This window comes from Apaloderma vittatum, unplaced genomic scaffold (genome assembly GCF_000703405.1).
Source record: "Apaloderma vittatum isolate BGI_N311 unplaced genomic scaffold, ASM70340v1 scaffold17793, whole genome shotgun sequence".
Taxonomy (NCBI): domain Eukaryota; kingdom Metazoa; phylum Chordata; class Aves; order Trogoniformes; family Trogonidae; genus Apaloderma; species Apaloderma vittatum.
Window position 1 is genome coordinate 6,823 of NW_009710049.1, and position 15,749 is coordinate 22,571.

General features: G+C 40.1%; 1 protein-coding gene across 1 annotated transcript in view; it reads left to right on the top strand.

The window, feature by feature from the left end:
- Positions 1 to 12,215: 12,215 nt before the first annotated feature.
- GYPC (glycophorin C (Gerbich blood group)) overlaps positions 12,216 to 15,749 on the top strand; it is a 29,210-nt gene continuing 25,676 nt past the window's right edge. The window contains exon 1 of the mRNA XM_009867173.1: positions 12,216 to 12,394. Within this exon, the coding sequence (XP_009865475.1) occupies positions 12,361 to 12,394 (34 nt within the window). The 5' untranslated portion in view covers positions 12,216 to 12,360. The remainder of the gene's footprint in view (positions 12,395 to 15,749) is intronic.

The window sequence follows — 15,749 nt, forward strand, 5'->3', positions numbered from 1 at the left end:
GAATCACAAAACCAATGTACTTGAAATATCTGTCTTCCATTCTCTCAAAATGGAAAAGTAAAAGCTCCTTCATGATGCATTTTCTTGTTTTCGAAAATGTTGACAAGGCCCCAGAAACTAGCTCAAGCTACCGCAGTTTCCAGAAGAGATGAGGTCAGTCATTAGGTGGTTCATCTCGGATTTTTTTACAAAGATCTGTAGCTGATGAGACCTTTTTAGAAGTGAAAGGACACATTTAGTTTGAAGCCATCAAATGGCCTTCCCAGGGAATTCACACAGTCTATGTAAAGGGGCAGAAGTCCCTGTACAGTCAATAGAGGAAAATGACACCGAAAGGCAAGTAAGAAAGATGTGTTTGTTCCAAGGTACTCCTCCTTCTCTGCTTCAGCAGGTAACCTCCATTTCTCCATGGGTTGGTCAGACCCTCTACCACTGAATGTGTTCCCATATGGACTTCACATGACAGAAACAGTGGAGCATAGGGGAAGTCCAAACATGAACCCAAAAAATCCTATATAGCAAATGTTCTGCGTTCACAATAACAAACACACTATTCAAAACAGGTGCCTAATAGTGAAAAAGCAAGGAAAAATCTAAACCATTTAGTGGCCAGAATGCATACTGAACAACCTGGAGCACTCCTAGGGGCTTTCTACTCTGGGAGAATGAAATGACCAATCTCACTTGTTCATAGGGGGCTCTATAACCACAGTGCTATGTCATGACTCCAGTGGAAGATAACTTCTGGGCAGAGCCAGGATGTAGAAAAAAAGTCAATTTATCAATGTCTGTCCGTGGGAAATATATCAGTTAAGAGTAAAATGGACATGCAGCAGCTTCTCTTTGTGCTTGTGTATATTTTACAAGGATAGACTATGTTGATATCATTTTTAGTCTGACAGATTTGTCCACATTTTTACTTTCAGAACATAAATGATATAAGATTTTTACCTTATTTATGTTAAATTAATATGACTTCTGAATGGAGAAAAATCCTTTATGTTTCAATATGATAGGTGTATTTCTAGATACTATTTTCAGTGCACAATGCTTTTAAATCTATTTTTTCCCAGTGATCAAAAAAAAATTCCAACCTATGCTGTCAGTACATTGTAGGTGATCTTCTGTTTCTGTAAGGAATCCAAATAATTTTTAGCTCTCTGCCAACAAACCAATTTTGCAATATCAGCTCACTAGCAGAGTATGAAGAATTGTTGGAAACATTCAGTCTTCCTTCTTCTGACAAACCCATAAATAGAATTACTGAATCTCCCAACATAACTCCTAAAACTTGGAAGACACTGATCTGACACTATTAAAAAGTTGAGTATAAGTATAAATACTCTTTCTTACTGTTTTTGGTGTCTGTAAAATTAATGTCTAGGTATTGCCCATGGCTATTCAATTTGCTATTGCATTGAGTACTAAGTCAATTCTGAATTTAGTGGACAATTTAAAAATGTTAACTGATATGACAACAACAGAGTTCAGTTGCTCATATACATACACAGCTAGTTTGTTCCAAGGTACAGCTAATTCAGTACAGCTGGTAACACACTCTGTGTCTGGGCTGGACTGACAACAGGATAGTTGAGCTGGATCACCGGTGATTTAGTGGAAGTTAGATAGGAAGAAGAACAGGTCAAGGCTCGTAGAAAAAGAAGCATACGGTAACATGAGAGAAAAACAATTATATTTGATGGAAGTGTTTCTATTTTTTTTCAGGTGAATTCCATATTTTGAATACCTCAGGAGAATAAAACATCACCATAGCCACTGTGAACCACAATGGCTTTATACACAGACGATATCTGAGTACTGTGTTCAGTGAGATCAGCCACCAGCAAGACATTGCCATTTTATTTTTAATTTTATATTTTAACTGAGACACTCTAAGCTAGATAATTTACATGGGAATTGAGTCAAAATCCTGTAGATATATTTAAGCTCCACTTTCCTTTATTCCAGCATCTACAAAAAGTACACAGCAATATTTGTACAGTTATCAATTGTATAATCTTACAACTCAAATATTAATTAATTTAGGCTTTTACATACAGCAAAAACCCCACAATTTTGAAGGTACTGTAAAAAGTATTGTACTGTAAAAATATTATTTAATAGTGGCTAGTGAAATTCAGTTTTCTAAGGGTTATTCCCAGATCAAAACTTGAAAGGACATGGTCTTAAAGCTGATATATAATAGAGATATAACTTATTAAGTATTTGTTATTATTCTTCTTTAGTGGAAGTTAACTGTTTCATTTGAAAAAAATCTATTTGTATTAGAACTTGTACATATCCACCTCACTATATCCATCTCACAAACTAAATATATGCTAACACGGTTCTAATACAATGTTCCTGAGTAAATTTCTGAATGCATTAAAGCTGAGAGCAGCCATTCTCACTGATGTGAATATTAACAAGGACTATAGTGATAACGAACCAGTAGATACTTTCCAAGAAAGGTCAGGATTTGAATTAATGTAAAAAAAAAATAGCCAACAGTAAAAGAAACAAAATAAGCCAAAATTTATTTGGCTGGAATTACTGTACTTTTCAAGCAAATAAAACTTTTATGGCATTTTGTATAATGTGCAATAACACTATTTTATTTAAAAGTATTTAAACTATAAGCAGTTGGGTTGGGTTTGCGTGGCAAGGCTCTGCTAGTGGGGGCTGCAGGGGTGTCTTCTCTGAAAAGCTGCTAGAAGCTTCCCCTATGTCCGGTGGAGCCAATGCCAGACAGATCCAAGATGGATCTGCCACTGGCTGAGTTCTAGCCATCAGCAACGATAGTAGTGCCTCTGTGACAGCATGTATAAGAAGAGGGGAAAAAAATAATAACTTGCATGCTTTCAGCCAGAGAAAGGAGTGAGAATATGTGAAAGAAACAGCTGTGCAGACACCAAGGTCAGTGAAGAAGGAGAGGGAGGTGCTCCAGGAACCAGAGCAGAGAGTGCTCTGCAGCCTGTGATGATGAGCATGGTGAAGCAGCTGTACCCCTGCGGACCACGGAGGTAACAGTGGAGCCACATGTCCATCTGCACCCATGGAGGACCCAACACTGGAGCAGGCGGATGCCCAAAGGAGGTTGTGATCCCAAGAGAAGAGAGTCCTGGCAAGTTCTGCTGAGAGAGGAGTCCATGCTGGAGCAGGTTTCCTGGCAGGACTTGTGACCCCCCCAGGGACACACGCTGGAGCAGTCTGTTCCTTAAGGACTGCACCCTATGGAAGGGACCTAACAATTACTGTCTGAAGATGAGTAAACGACAGAATATGATGGCAGGTGAAATTTCAAATGATGGAACATTGATACAGACTGTTTATTCATGCTACATGGTGCATATAATCAGTTATATTTACTAAATGAGGATTTGATTGCCCACTATTCCAGAGCCTACCAGCACTTTTATATGGTATACAGGGACTCTGTCCATTTGTATTTGCTAGGTACAAGATGGATGGCCTCTGTGAGAAGCCTGAAATTGTACCAGAATAGAAACAGCAAATTTAAATATTTCTAGAAATGCTGCAACACCTTTTATGTCTGAATCTTACCAAAGACTGTTGTTGTTTTTCCTTAGGGGAGACACAAAATTATTGGACATGATGTAGTTCATCACACCTACTTTTAGACACAGGATGAATTACCTTCTGGAATCCTCTATCTCCTCCTTTGATTCCAGAGGGAATGCAGAAGCCTAGAATAGATTATGTGACTAATACCTCAATCACTGAAGTTACATAAAATACACTAACCCCTTATCGTTAAAAAGTTTCTTCAATAGACTCTCTCATTGTAGAGTCTGAATATAATTAGTAAATTTAATTTGGATGATGTGGTGGAGGAAGCGTCCATGTATGAATATTTATAAGAAGCCTTCAGTAATCAGGAAAATCTTCAAGCACGCTTTCAACTTGGAAAGAGACCTAGGCATGTGCTTAAAATTAAGAGCATGCTTTGTGTTTTCTTAAACCAAGGTATCCACAAGGGCGTTTTTCAGTGCTTCCACAATATGGGGTGGAGCACCCCCACACAAGTCAGCAGTGTAGCACTGGTGCTACACAGAATTGCTCCAGCTCTTATTTCAGTGTTTCAAAACCGCTGACAAGATCCAGTGTTCCTAGAGATTTCTGATCTAAGATCTTTCCCAAAACTTTCTGATCTAAACCAATTCCATTCCCAAACTCTCCCTGTCACATCCTTTCAGCCTGACTTCACAGGTCAAAATTCATATTAATATACCCAGTAGAGAAGATATATTTTTAGATTATTCAGATATTTTTCCTGTAGTTATATTTATTGTCCTGATTTATAACTTTCCAGGAAGAAAATTATTTCTAAATAAGCATTGCAAATTTCATAGTGAAGTATGTATTTATCAGTAGAGTTTGCTTGCAGCTCACTACAAGAATGGAGTGATCCCTACATATTCTCTTTCAGCGTTTTGCCTTTTCCTTGCAATTTAATGCTTACCATATCCAATGGGAACTAGGGACAATAAAAGGTAGATCTGTGCAAATGTTTGTGGAGTCAACAGCTGAAATTTTAACTGTGTTTATACATGTCATTTAAATAAGTTTCAAGGAAGTCTGTGGCATTGTATCCAGAGTGAAATACTTGGACTCTGCATTGAAACAAAACTCTTAGTATAATTTAGTCAGCAAAAGCATTCATTGTGTTTCCCAGTGCCTGATTAGTTGTGAGTGGGTCTGGTAAGCTGTTGCAGTTGAGTTTGTTGCCGTTCCAGCATATGCAGTTAGAGAGTTTTTTTGCTTTGTTTTGGTTTTTGCAGCTGTATATTCGTCTCCTGCTGATCATCAAAAATCTTGAAGCAGTGCCAATCAGATACAGCTGAACTGCCTTTGCTGCAGTAAAAAAATGATCAGCATGCAATTTATTATTAGAATAGACCATTCTAAATTTTTATTCCCATCACAGCAGACAGCTATATCCATTTTTGTGTAAAAACTTACTTAGCACAAATAAAAGGAAAAGCAGATTAGCTGGTTTTAAGACTATATCCTATTTTAGCTGGACTTACTGGGAAGTGGACCTCAAGGATAACCACATCCAGTGCATTTAGTTGCTCTTTTTTTCCCACTCCCTGTACAAAGCTTGTGAAAGATATTTATTAACAGTGGCTTAGGAACCTCACTTCAGTGAGATGAATATTTTACTATTTGAGAGAATTATAAACTACCCATTAAGCAGGGATGAGTGAATTTCCTTTAAAATTAAAATGAAAAATTAAATTGAAAAATAAGGCACCCACTTGTGTTTCTCTAAAAGACAGTGGGGAATCACATGTCTAATGCTTGGTGTTAGCTTTGACAGTCCTCCCTGGAGCTCTGGTTTTACAGTCACTTTCTCATCTGCTTTTTTCCTGTGAATAGTCTTTTGAAAGGAATAGAATGAACTGTCTGCAGGATGTTAGTAAATCCAGGCACATGACTGCACTGGGAAGATACATGTGTTCATATGGCAGGGGTCAAAAAACATGTTTTTTTTCCTTGGAGTACATCAGTGAGCAGATGAGGAAAACATATTTCTACTGTAGATCTAAGTTTACCCCAGGATTTTAGCCAGGGCTCCCTGGATCCTATGCTTGTTGATTTAGGAATTGATTAGAATAAGATTTGAAACAAAACAAACAAAACAAAACACAAACCACCAACTAAAAAAACCCCACAAAACAAAAAACAACACTACCAGCATAAAAATATTCATTGCTTTGGGAGCTCCCAAACTTCATCTTTGCGGTCCTAAGGGATGCCCTACATGCAGGATGTGGTATCCACTTGCCACACTGGGAATGGCCTCAAAGAGCCTAAAGATTTGCAAACACTTATAATAAGCCAGGGATCAGAGGAGAGCACACCATGAGGGATCTTGAGAGGACCCAGATCTGTGCTAACTGCTTGTAAGCCCTTTGTTTCTGCTGGAGCTCTGAGTTATTGGTGTGATTCTAATGAACTCCATTTGGATTGCTGATTATGTCTTCTAGTTATTTAATTATCACTTAACAAAGGAAGCAACTTGACTACATCTGTAAACAGAGACGTCTTCATGATTGCTCCAACCATCCAAGTCGCAGAATGAAAAAAAACTACACGAGTTTAAGAATGTTTTAAAATAAAAATACACATGACACATGAGAAAACTTAAATTCAAGCCTCCCTTGAGCTAGGAATTTTGTGGAGTTATTTTTAAAGTAGCGATATGAGGAATGCTAAGTGGCAGGGTCTCAGGGTCATCACACACGGCTTTTATCACATGCCAGCTTTGTGCTCATATAGTGGGTTAAAACATTACAGTCTGCACTGGTGTTGCTCTGATTTTATAATTGATCCAAGGCTACAAGAAGCAGTATGAAAACTGAAGTGAAGAATGTTACAACATCAATATGATAAGGAACATATCTAAAAAAGTTATTATAAAGTGTTCTTGTAAAAGTTACCAGGATATTGTTTGGTAGAATAAGTACTTTTGAGTAAATTTAGCCTGCGATCTTTCATAGAGACTGCAAATTGTGAATTGACCAGTTACAGAAGAATAACAAGAGTTTTTTGCTCTTACATGTATAGAGGAAAATTGTCTTAATCTGATACCTTTTTCTCAAGAGAAGATAGTACATACAAACTAAAAATGAGAGCAAATACCTCAATGTTATAATATTTCAGGAAATATCATCTGCCAGTGTGACTGTCTGTTTGGCTCCATGTTGCTGCAGTGTGAGAAGCAGACTAAGGAATGGATTTAAAGCGCACACACATATCCAGCACCTTTGTGGACATACCCCAGCTGCTGCTTCGGTCAAAGCATTCACACTGTGATTAGAAAGATCTCAAATTTGTATGTCTCATTCATGCATGATCCATCCAGATTTGAAAGGGTAGAGACTGAAGCACTTGCTAAAGTACAAGAGAGCTTAGGATCCAACCTCCCAGAGAGCTCAGGCTGAGGCAAGCCCATAGGTCACGTTACACAAGGACAGTCCAGGTGATAGACAAGCAAACTTTGAGAGGACTTTGGTCTGCACTTAACTAGCAGTGAAAGAGTAATTTAACAATTGGGTAACAAAACACACCGGGCTCTACAGGCATCGAGACTCCCAACTTTCAGTTTTCTGGACATTTTGGAGTTATGCAGTGACCTAGAAAAAATTAAATTTCTGAAATTATGCAAGAGATTATGCAGTTCCAGCTACATAAATAAGAATGAAGGTTTTCAATCAAACTGAACATCTAACTACACCAGATCCCCTAGCAACACTGACTGCCAGTGTTTAGGGTTTTTTTGTGTGAGCAAGTCTTTCCTTTTGTTTTAAAGTTCAGCATGATTAACTTTATTTATCTTTTAGTTCTTTTGTTCTGAGAAATCCATGTACCAAACCAAATCCTGCTCTCATATTTCTTGAACTCAGCAAGAGCTGATAGTATGATTCACCCCCACCATATCTACCTAGCTTATATCACCACTGTCCCAAACATAACGCTATCAAACAGTATGTCAACATCCTGTTGACTAGTCTAGAGTATGAGCAGATGATGTGCTTTTCAGCAATGTTGCGTATTAGATTGGAGAGGAGGCAGGAATCAGCAGCTACAAGGCATTCTGTCTGATCTTTGGACAGGACATTATAGATAGTCACAGAGAATCTGCAGCACTTTGTCCACTGAGCTCTTGACCTTACTGATTTTCCCTCCATGGTGTCCTTAAATGAAGTACACTTCATGGAAAGCCAAGCACAGGGCTGTAGAGTCTCCTCCTATTTCCATTTCACAGAGTGATGGCATGGCTTCAGAAAGATTTGCATTGTAGTGACACTGGAGGTTCCCCTGAGAACACAGATATTTTACAGACACAAATGGAAAAGAACTTGTGCCAAATAAGCTAACAATCTAAGTGAGAACACCTTCAACACAGACAGACACACTACATCCTTTAACTGCAAATAGTGGTGAGATGAGGCAAAGCAGGGAGTACACTGAGTTTCAGGGATAGGAATATATCCCAAAGGTCCAAGCAGAAGTCAGAGAGGTGATAAAAATAAAGATGTACGCCTGAGATACAAACTAAGAAGGAGAGTTGATCTCTTATCTCCAGAGTAAATCCTTCTTTTTTGGACTTATGTGAGAGTCAAGAACTTGTTCAGCAACAATTACTGTTATGACTCCAGACAGAAGATCCCTGCTCTGTGTCCCAAGGATTTCACAAGCTGGTTGCACTTACAGTTACTGGCCACCTAGGCACCACATAAAACGTGAGTTGTACTAGCATCATAGTCCATTATGAGTAATAAGTGCACTTTGATCCCTTTTGCACTGTCACAAAGGTTTTATTCTCCATGACATTACACCAGACCTGAGATAGTCCACACAGGGGATGAGTAGTCCTATGGCCAGTAATCCTCACCCTCTTACCACAAAAATAAATGGGAAACAGGAAGGAAACAAGATGTACAAGGTAACAAACAAATACACTGCCATTTCTTCCAGATATGGAAAGGAAGGTAATCAGTAGAAAATGCTATTTCACAGGGTGTCCAGAGCCACATGCTTTCCTAAAGCTTCATAAAAAGTGTCCCTCCTTCAGAATTCAGCCTGGCTTCTTCTGCACCATAGCTCTATCTCTCCCTGACTTGCAGCAAGTCTTCAAAGTCTGGGATCCATCCCAGCCACACATAGCTCACCAGCCTGACATGTTTAAGACAGCCTGAAGTGTGTAGCCAGCAGAAGAGAGGAGAAAGCCAAGACCATCTCTCACGCCAGCTGGCCAGGTGACCATGGCATACAGCCTGCGGGGGACACGCTGCTGGCTCATGAAATGTGGCCATCAGTACGGACATGAAGCCCATCTTGAACTCACAACCAAGCGAGAACCACTTCATCCTTTGCTACATCCTCTCCTCAGATCTCCATGTGGCGGATCCAAACACCCTCTCCAAGGCTAGGAAGCTGCACAGTGTAGACAACAAAGGATATTACTGAGACTTTTCCATTCAGCCTCCTTCAATCTTGCCACAGTTTTTACAGATTGAGGTTGCAGATTTTGCATTATATTTTGCTATGAAAACCCAGTGAAGACAGTGATTTCCAGTCCGATGCCCTATTGTTGTCAGGCATAACTTCCTGAAGAGATGTTTTCCCTTGGCTTATTTATTTATTTTCCTTCGAGTGCAGCCTAAACCCTCCCTTTCCTGTTGGAAACAACAGCTGCAACATGCAGCATCAGCTTGCCAAGGCTGAATGACTGTGAAATATCATTTATCTTGGAGCAAGACAGTATCAAAGAGAACAACTGTGTGGGCCTGACTATGAATTCATTACATAGCTATGCTTAGGAGGAGTAGGATAAGTTGCAGTATCAGAGGCAATAGAGGTCTCACTTCTGAGCTAACACTCTTGGACCTGAAAGGACTATCACATCTGAAACAAAAACTACTGAAACAAAAAGAGAATTTTGGTTTCCTTGCTCAGAAAAACGCTCTGAGCTTTCAAAAGCTGGAGATACAAAAGTATTCACTTAATTCTGAAGGTTAATGGGAACATGGCTGCCCCAGAAGATCAAGTAATTGGCTGATGAAAGCCACATGGCTCACACACTTCCCACCGTACCTGTGTTATCCCACAGATCCAGGAGATCATGTATGAATGCCACAGCACTTAGATAAAAAATGTTTTCAGCTATCCTTCTGTTATCTTCATCCTTTTACTTTTTTGAGATACTTTTTTGCCAGAAGCAACTGCTGTACCTAAAATTTAGAAGAGAGTTCAGACAAACTGGAAGCTAATGATTAATCACGTATTTTCTCCACCACCACTCCTTTCCCATTTTTCACTCTGGGTACCTTTGGTGCCTCCTGTCCTCAGGGGCAGGCAGCTGAGGGTTGGGGCAGGCAGAGAGCACTGGGCTGCTCTTTATTTTGCACCTCGGTCTCAGGCTTCTCTGGAAACATGCTGGACTGCATGGAGCTGCCATCCTTGCTTCCCTTTTTCAACCTCACATATTTCCCATTAATGGTGAGTGGGAAAGGTCAGGGAAGGTCTCTTTAACAGCCTGCTTGAGGGCAAGCAACAGCCTTGGAAAATGGCTTTATGATTTCCTGGAAATCCCTGTCTGTTCAATAAGAAAAGAAAGAAGTCCTAAGAAAAGTGAAGATGGCAAGGTGTTAAGGGGCACTTTCTGACGTGGGCTTGGTTCTGCCAGAAACCACTTACGTAAACTTGGGTGTAACTCTCCCAGTGATTTTTTCAGTAGTGGTAGGAGGATAGCTTTAATATGGACAAAGATAGATTCAGGGAGTGTTGCACAGATGCAAAAGGGTTAAGCACTAGCAGCTAACGAGGTTCAGTTAGGGCAGCCCACTTGGATGTGTGTGTGCCATTTTGAGTAGTCTGCCGCTGGAACCAACATAATGAAGGCATAAACACTTTCTGTCCTTCAGGCTGCCCAGAAAGGTTGTGGAGTCTCCTTCTCTGGAGACATTCAAAAGCCTCCTGGATGCATTCCTGTGTGACCTACTGTAGGTGATCCTGCTTTGGCAAGGGGAGGTGGAATAGATGATCTTTCAAGGTCCTTCCAAACCCTAATATTCTGTGATTCTGCTGCAATGGCTGAGAAGTCTTTTCTCAACAGCAGTTCTGAAATTTCTCTGAATTAGGATGATGAAAGATTTTAAATGTAATAATTTTGCATGACAGCAATTCTCGGGCCCCAGGACAGAAAGCCCAAATTTTACCTGTGCACAGTGTACTTCAAATATAGGAGATGAAGTAACAGATTACCTACTCATCAGTATTTCCAAAGAGAAGCTATCTGGTGTAAATCAATATTGCACTATAGAGTTGAAGCCAGTGGAGCAACATCGAGAATTTTTGCTATTATTTTTCCCTCTTTGTTTTGTGCCTTGCTTTGCTCTGTCTATCACTAAATGTTCCAGTGCTCTCTACCACGAGCCCAGAGTCTGGAAAATGCTGACCAAATTCGTTTACTGTATCCGTGCTCACAAACAAGCTGTTATTTGTCATTGGTATGTAAATAAGTCACTGTTCTTTCCATCCCATACCTGTTAAATAAATACTGTGAAGCAAGTTCTCAGAATTGATTTCTTGTAGGAGGTCACTGAGACGATTTCACAGAAATATCCTGCAACATTTTCAAAACAGGATGAGTCTTAGCCCGAATTTCATGACTCTGTTTTTTTCCACTTCCATTCTGATGGTTACTGTGTTTTTGCTGCCACAGAGGCAGGCGGTTAGTTTTTCCTGACTCAGAGAAACCAGGAAAATGGAAACTTTGTCCACTCTTTTTAGTGTCTAAGACGTATGTTTATAAATTATTTCTATGTTGGTATGACCTAGAAGTTATAGCCCGTGTCAACTGCAGCCTGACTGTTTACGCACACTTACAACAACTACATAAACAGGACAGCATACAGATAGCCAAACAGATAGCTTTAAATAGTAGCAATGTAAACGAGGGAGCTGGTAACCTACTCCAGGCTTAGAGTATAAGTAAATTAACACATACAGACCAATAATATCCTGTTTATAAACAATGCCTGCCTGCAGAATAAAATAAATATACCAGGACCGGGAGGAAATCAGTTGTATCATCTTTATTCTGCAGATGGTAAACTGAGGCAGAGCTTAAATGCTTTGCCCAAGGTGCCCTAAGAAGCCTGCGTCAGAGTTAGGACTGGAGTTACCTGTGCCTCAGTTTGTGCCACAGCCACAGGTTCCTCCTTGTTCTGAGTACAGTGTAGATTTATGCTGTATTCTTACGTAGCTACTGTGACCCAGTAAATGCCATTGTCAATTTTCACCCAGAATCAGATAGGCTGTGAGTGTTAAGGATGCTGCTAGACAATGAAAACTGAAAGCCTTTCTTTCAGTCTCACCACTGATGATAGGCATTTTGGGAAGGGAGTCAGCAGCAAATTTTGCGTTTAAAAAATATCAACAGCAGTGAATAGGGGTTTGGGAAGCAAATCTAATAGGTACATCTAGATTTGGCTAAGAATGAAAAGAGTGTTTTCTTTCCACTGGTTGCTGGCTAGTAAAAGCAAAGGGGTGGAATACATCCAACTTGCAAAACTTGAATACAGTTACTGCTATCTGCAAATGGGTGCCCCTCCCCGCTCATGTGAGCTACACAGGCAAAAGAGAATGACACATGTGCTGTTTCCTTTTCCAGTTGTAAAGGGGTCAGGAGCCAGGCAAGGAGAGCCCGAACAAGAGAAGCATTTTCCCGGGCTCTTCCAGCTGTTCTGTTCAATCCCGCCGTCGGTTCTGAGCAGGGAAGAGAGACTGTCAACACAAATAAGGCATTTTTCAAAGGCGTAAATTATGAGTTCCCAAAACAATGCGACATCTCAACCACGTGAGTACCCTTATCCCCCCCCTCCTTACGATAAGAGTCAATTTATCAGTCTGCCGCTTTAGGAAAAGATTGTCTAATGAGTTTCATAAGAAGAAAAAAAAAAAGAAAAAAAAAATCCTGAGACTCTGAGACAAATCCCGAACAAAAAAGTTATGATGAAACTGTTTTCCTTTTTTATTCTTTGTGTTTGTGCGCGCGCATGTGTGTGTGTGTGAAGAACTGAAACGGGCTCTGCAAACTCTTGATCCTAAATAAGACCGAGCAAAGTTAGTAACGTTTCCGCCTAAACCCTGGCTTAGAAAGTTTCATTTGAATGTTTTTCCCTCCCCCCGCCTTCAGGAATGAAAATATAGAGCGTTTCAAAAGCATACTGACGCTTTTCTAAGATATTAATGGTGCTGCCCAACTGTGTTTAGAGTCTCAAGCTGTCTGCGTGTAACATGAGAGGCAAGCCACAAACTGACAGTCTATATTTAAAGCCACAATGCGTTTCTGCTCCTGGAAATTTAGAAACATGGGCTTAAGGACAAGCAAATTAGTTTCTCAGTGAGGGGGGACAGGCAGGCAAGTCTTTTGCTGGCATAACCCTGCATATTTCAGTAAATTTAAAAAGAAAGCATTCGGCCCAAACAGTCAAGTGAGCACAGAGGCTCTGCTGCAGTGTGGCAGCGTTCGTTTTGGGACAGTATTAAAAAGAAAGTTGAGAGGAAGGGGGTGGATTCTGATTTGATAAACTGAGAAAAGTCAGTGGAAAAACTCTGAGTTTTTGGTGCTGCAGTAGCTCGATACCTCTTTTATGGCTGGTTTAATTCAAGACAGCAGTTTCGTCTTATTTTTAATAAACAAACTGCCAATAGCAGAACTACTTATTATGCCACAGTATCAGTAATGAAGGCAGAAAGTGCAGATGGCACTGCTGGGAGCTGCCTGCGATTCAAGATTTCACCCAAAGAGTGCTGTAAGAATATTTGTTCTGTGTGCATGTTGACACTGATGATATTTCCCAAGCTTTGAATGAGGCAGGCTGATCCAGCAGAAATGACACAGTTAAGCAGCATCTCCGGAATCCCTACCAGCACTTTCTATTTACCCTTTAGCCCTTTTTGCAAGTTCTAACCCACAGGAAAGATTAGATGCTAGCTTTTTATCATATTATATTTTATTCTATGTTATTCAGCAGTTAAGAATGTCATAGCTTGTTTTCTATTTTCTATTATAGCTTGTTTTCTGTTACTGATAAGAAAGAAACATGCAGGCCAATTCAGGATTCTGGGAGTTTGGAAAAGCTTGAATAAATTACTCCTATTAGTGCTATCCAAGCAGGTGCAGGACAGTGGTCGTGACTCACTGAAGTGCATTTTGCCCACTGTGCAATATGAACAAGGGTCCAGACGTAGTCTTGTATCTTTAGTGACAGGCTTGACCATGTGACAAGCCCAGGACCAGCACTGGAGTCCTGAATAGATTCTGACTCACTTCTCTGACAGACCCAGGTTGTCAGAGGAACCCACAGAAGGCCCTAGGGTGAGTCTGGATGAGGAGTTTGTACCCCATTGCGCCTTTTGTCTGCTCATAATGGAAAAAGGCTGATGCATCAGGTTCTCTTGTTTTTCCAAAATCTAGTCAGGAATTCTCAGCTTGAATCATTTTAAGATCATATGATTGCCAGGGAAAAAAAAAAACAAAACACTTGCAATCTAGCTAGAAGTATTCTGATTGAAAAACGGTGACTAACTATTCTCTGTTTGACCTCGCTATTTCCCTTATTGATTCAGACAGTTCCTGTATTTTGTTTCAGTCTGTCTTTGGTGTTGTTTTTTTAAAATTATATGGATCAAATTTACAGATTAAGAACAAAATTAAGTTAGAGGGAAGTCTAATAGCAATATATTCCTGTATAATACAAGTTTGCTGTATTGTTTTGAGGTTTTGGGGCTAGATCTTGGGGAATAGGGTCTTATTTCTTAGTAAAATTTTTGCAAGAAACATGATATTGAAAGTATATGTAAAGTGTATTGACAGGCAGTGCAGAGCATGGAGAGCAGATGTTTGCCAAAGAGGCAGGGTAATTGGAAAAACAAATTTGCTTCATAACCATAGTGGAAATCTTTGAAATGGATGTGAAAATGCATAAAGAATCAGCAAAACCTTTGACTATACTGAACATATTAATTCTTTGCTAAGTACCTGCAGGTGAGGCCACAGAGCAGCTGCCTACTGATGTAAGGTGAACAGTGTTAAGTTACCTAATTGCTCATGTTCTTTGCTTATCTCCTTGTATTCACCCGCAGCTGATAAGGAATTTTTATTCATTCTATAAATACAGTATAATCCTGGCAATCCAGATAGGAGCAGGCTACTGTTTCATATTTTAAATCTTCAACTCTGTGAACTCTGCAAAAGTATTCTGCCTTTGTACGGGGGTGCCACACCATCTAACCTCAGGCACTTCCCATGCCTGGATCACATATCCCATTGCTCTGAGCGGGCTCTCTGCATACTCTACAGAGAGGCAAGGGAGCAAGTAATTCAGCCTGCTGACGTTAGGCAGTGTGTGTATACTTGCTGTTCGTTATTTTAATGGGCGTTTGTGTGTGGCCCGGATAAAATGGAATACCTAAGTAAAGAAGGGTGCTACCAAAGCCAAAAATGGAATCAGGCTTGAATTTTGTTGGCTCAGATTCAGTACAGTACTGTGAATATATCTCCAGTTTCTTCTTATCATCATCATCATCATCATCATCATTATTATGATGGAAAAGAGACTTTGTCTGCATGAATATGAACTTCCTGATTTTTAAATGGACCACTTTTAAATGCATCCATCACCCTCTGATGATGCATTTGCTTCCTCTCACCTCTACTCAGATGTACTTGCAGTAGCAAAATCTGAGGAATTCCACAGGTCTGGCAATCTTTGTTTAGACTGCAGCTTTTGCCCTCTTCCTTTTAGACTGCAGTGACCCAGTTCTGAAGCAATGGGACAGTTCAAATGAGGTGAAGGACTCACACAAATAAACGTCACTGGGTCGAAGGTCCAGTTTGGGAAGGCAGTGATCTATGCAAAGGCATTGTCAAGGGTCAAAGATGTTCATCCCCTTGGAGAAGGCACTCGGCACCTTACAAGATTTCATCTGTACTCAACGTGAGGCCTCTTATACTCCAAATCCAGCTGTCAAAGGAATTAGTGGTTAAGGAGAGCAGTTTGTGGAAGCTTCTCTTCCTCATCATCTACTAGCAGATAGGGGAGGCGTTCCTGTCCATGGCAAGGAGGCTGGATTACATGATCTCTAAGGCCCCTTCCAACCTAAGCCATTCTATGATTCTTTGATAAAGGTCTTCGTTCTGGGTGGGT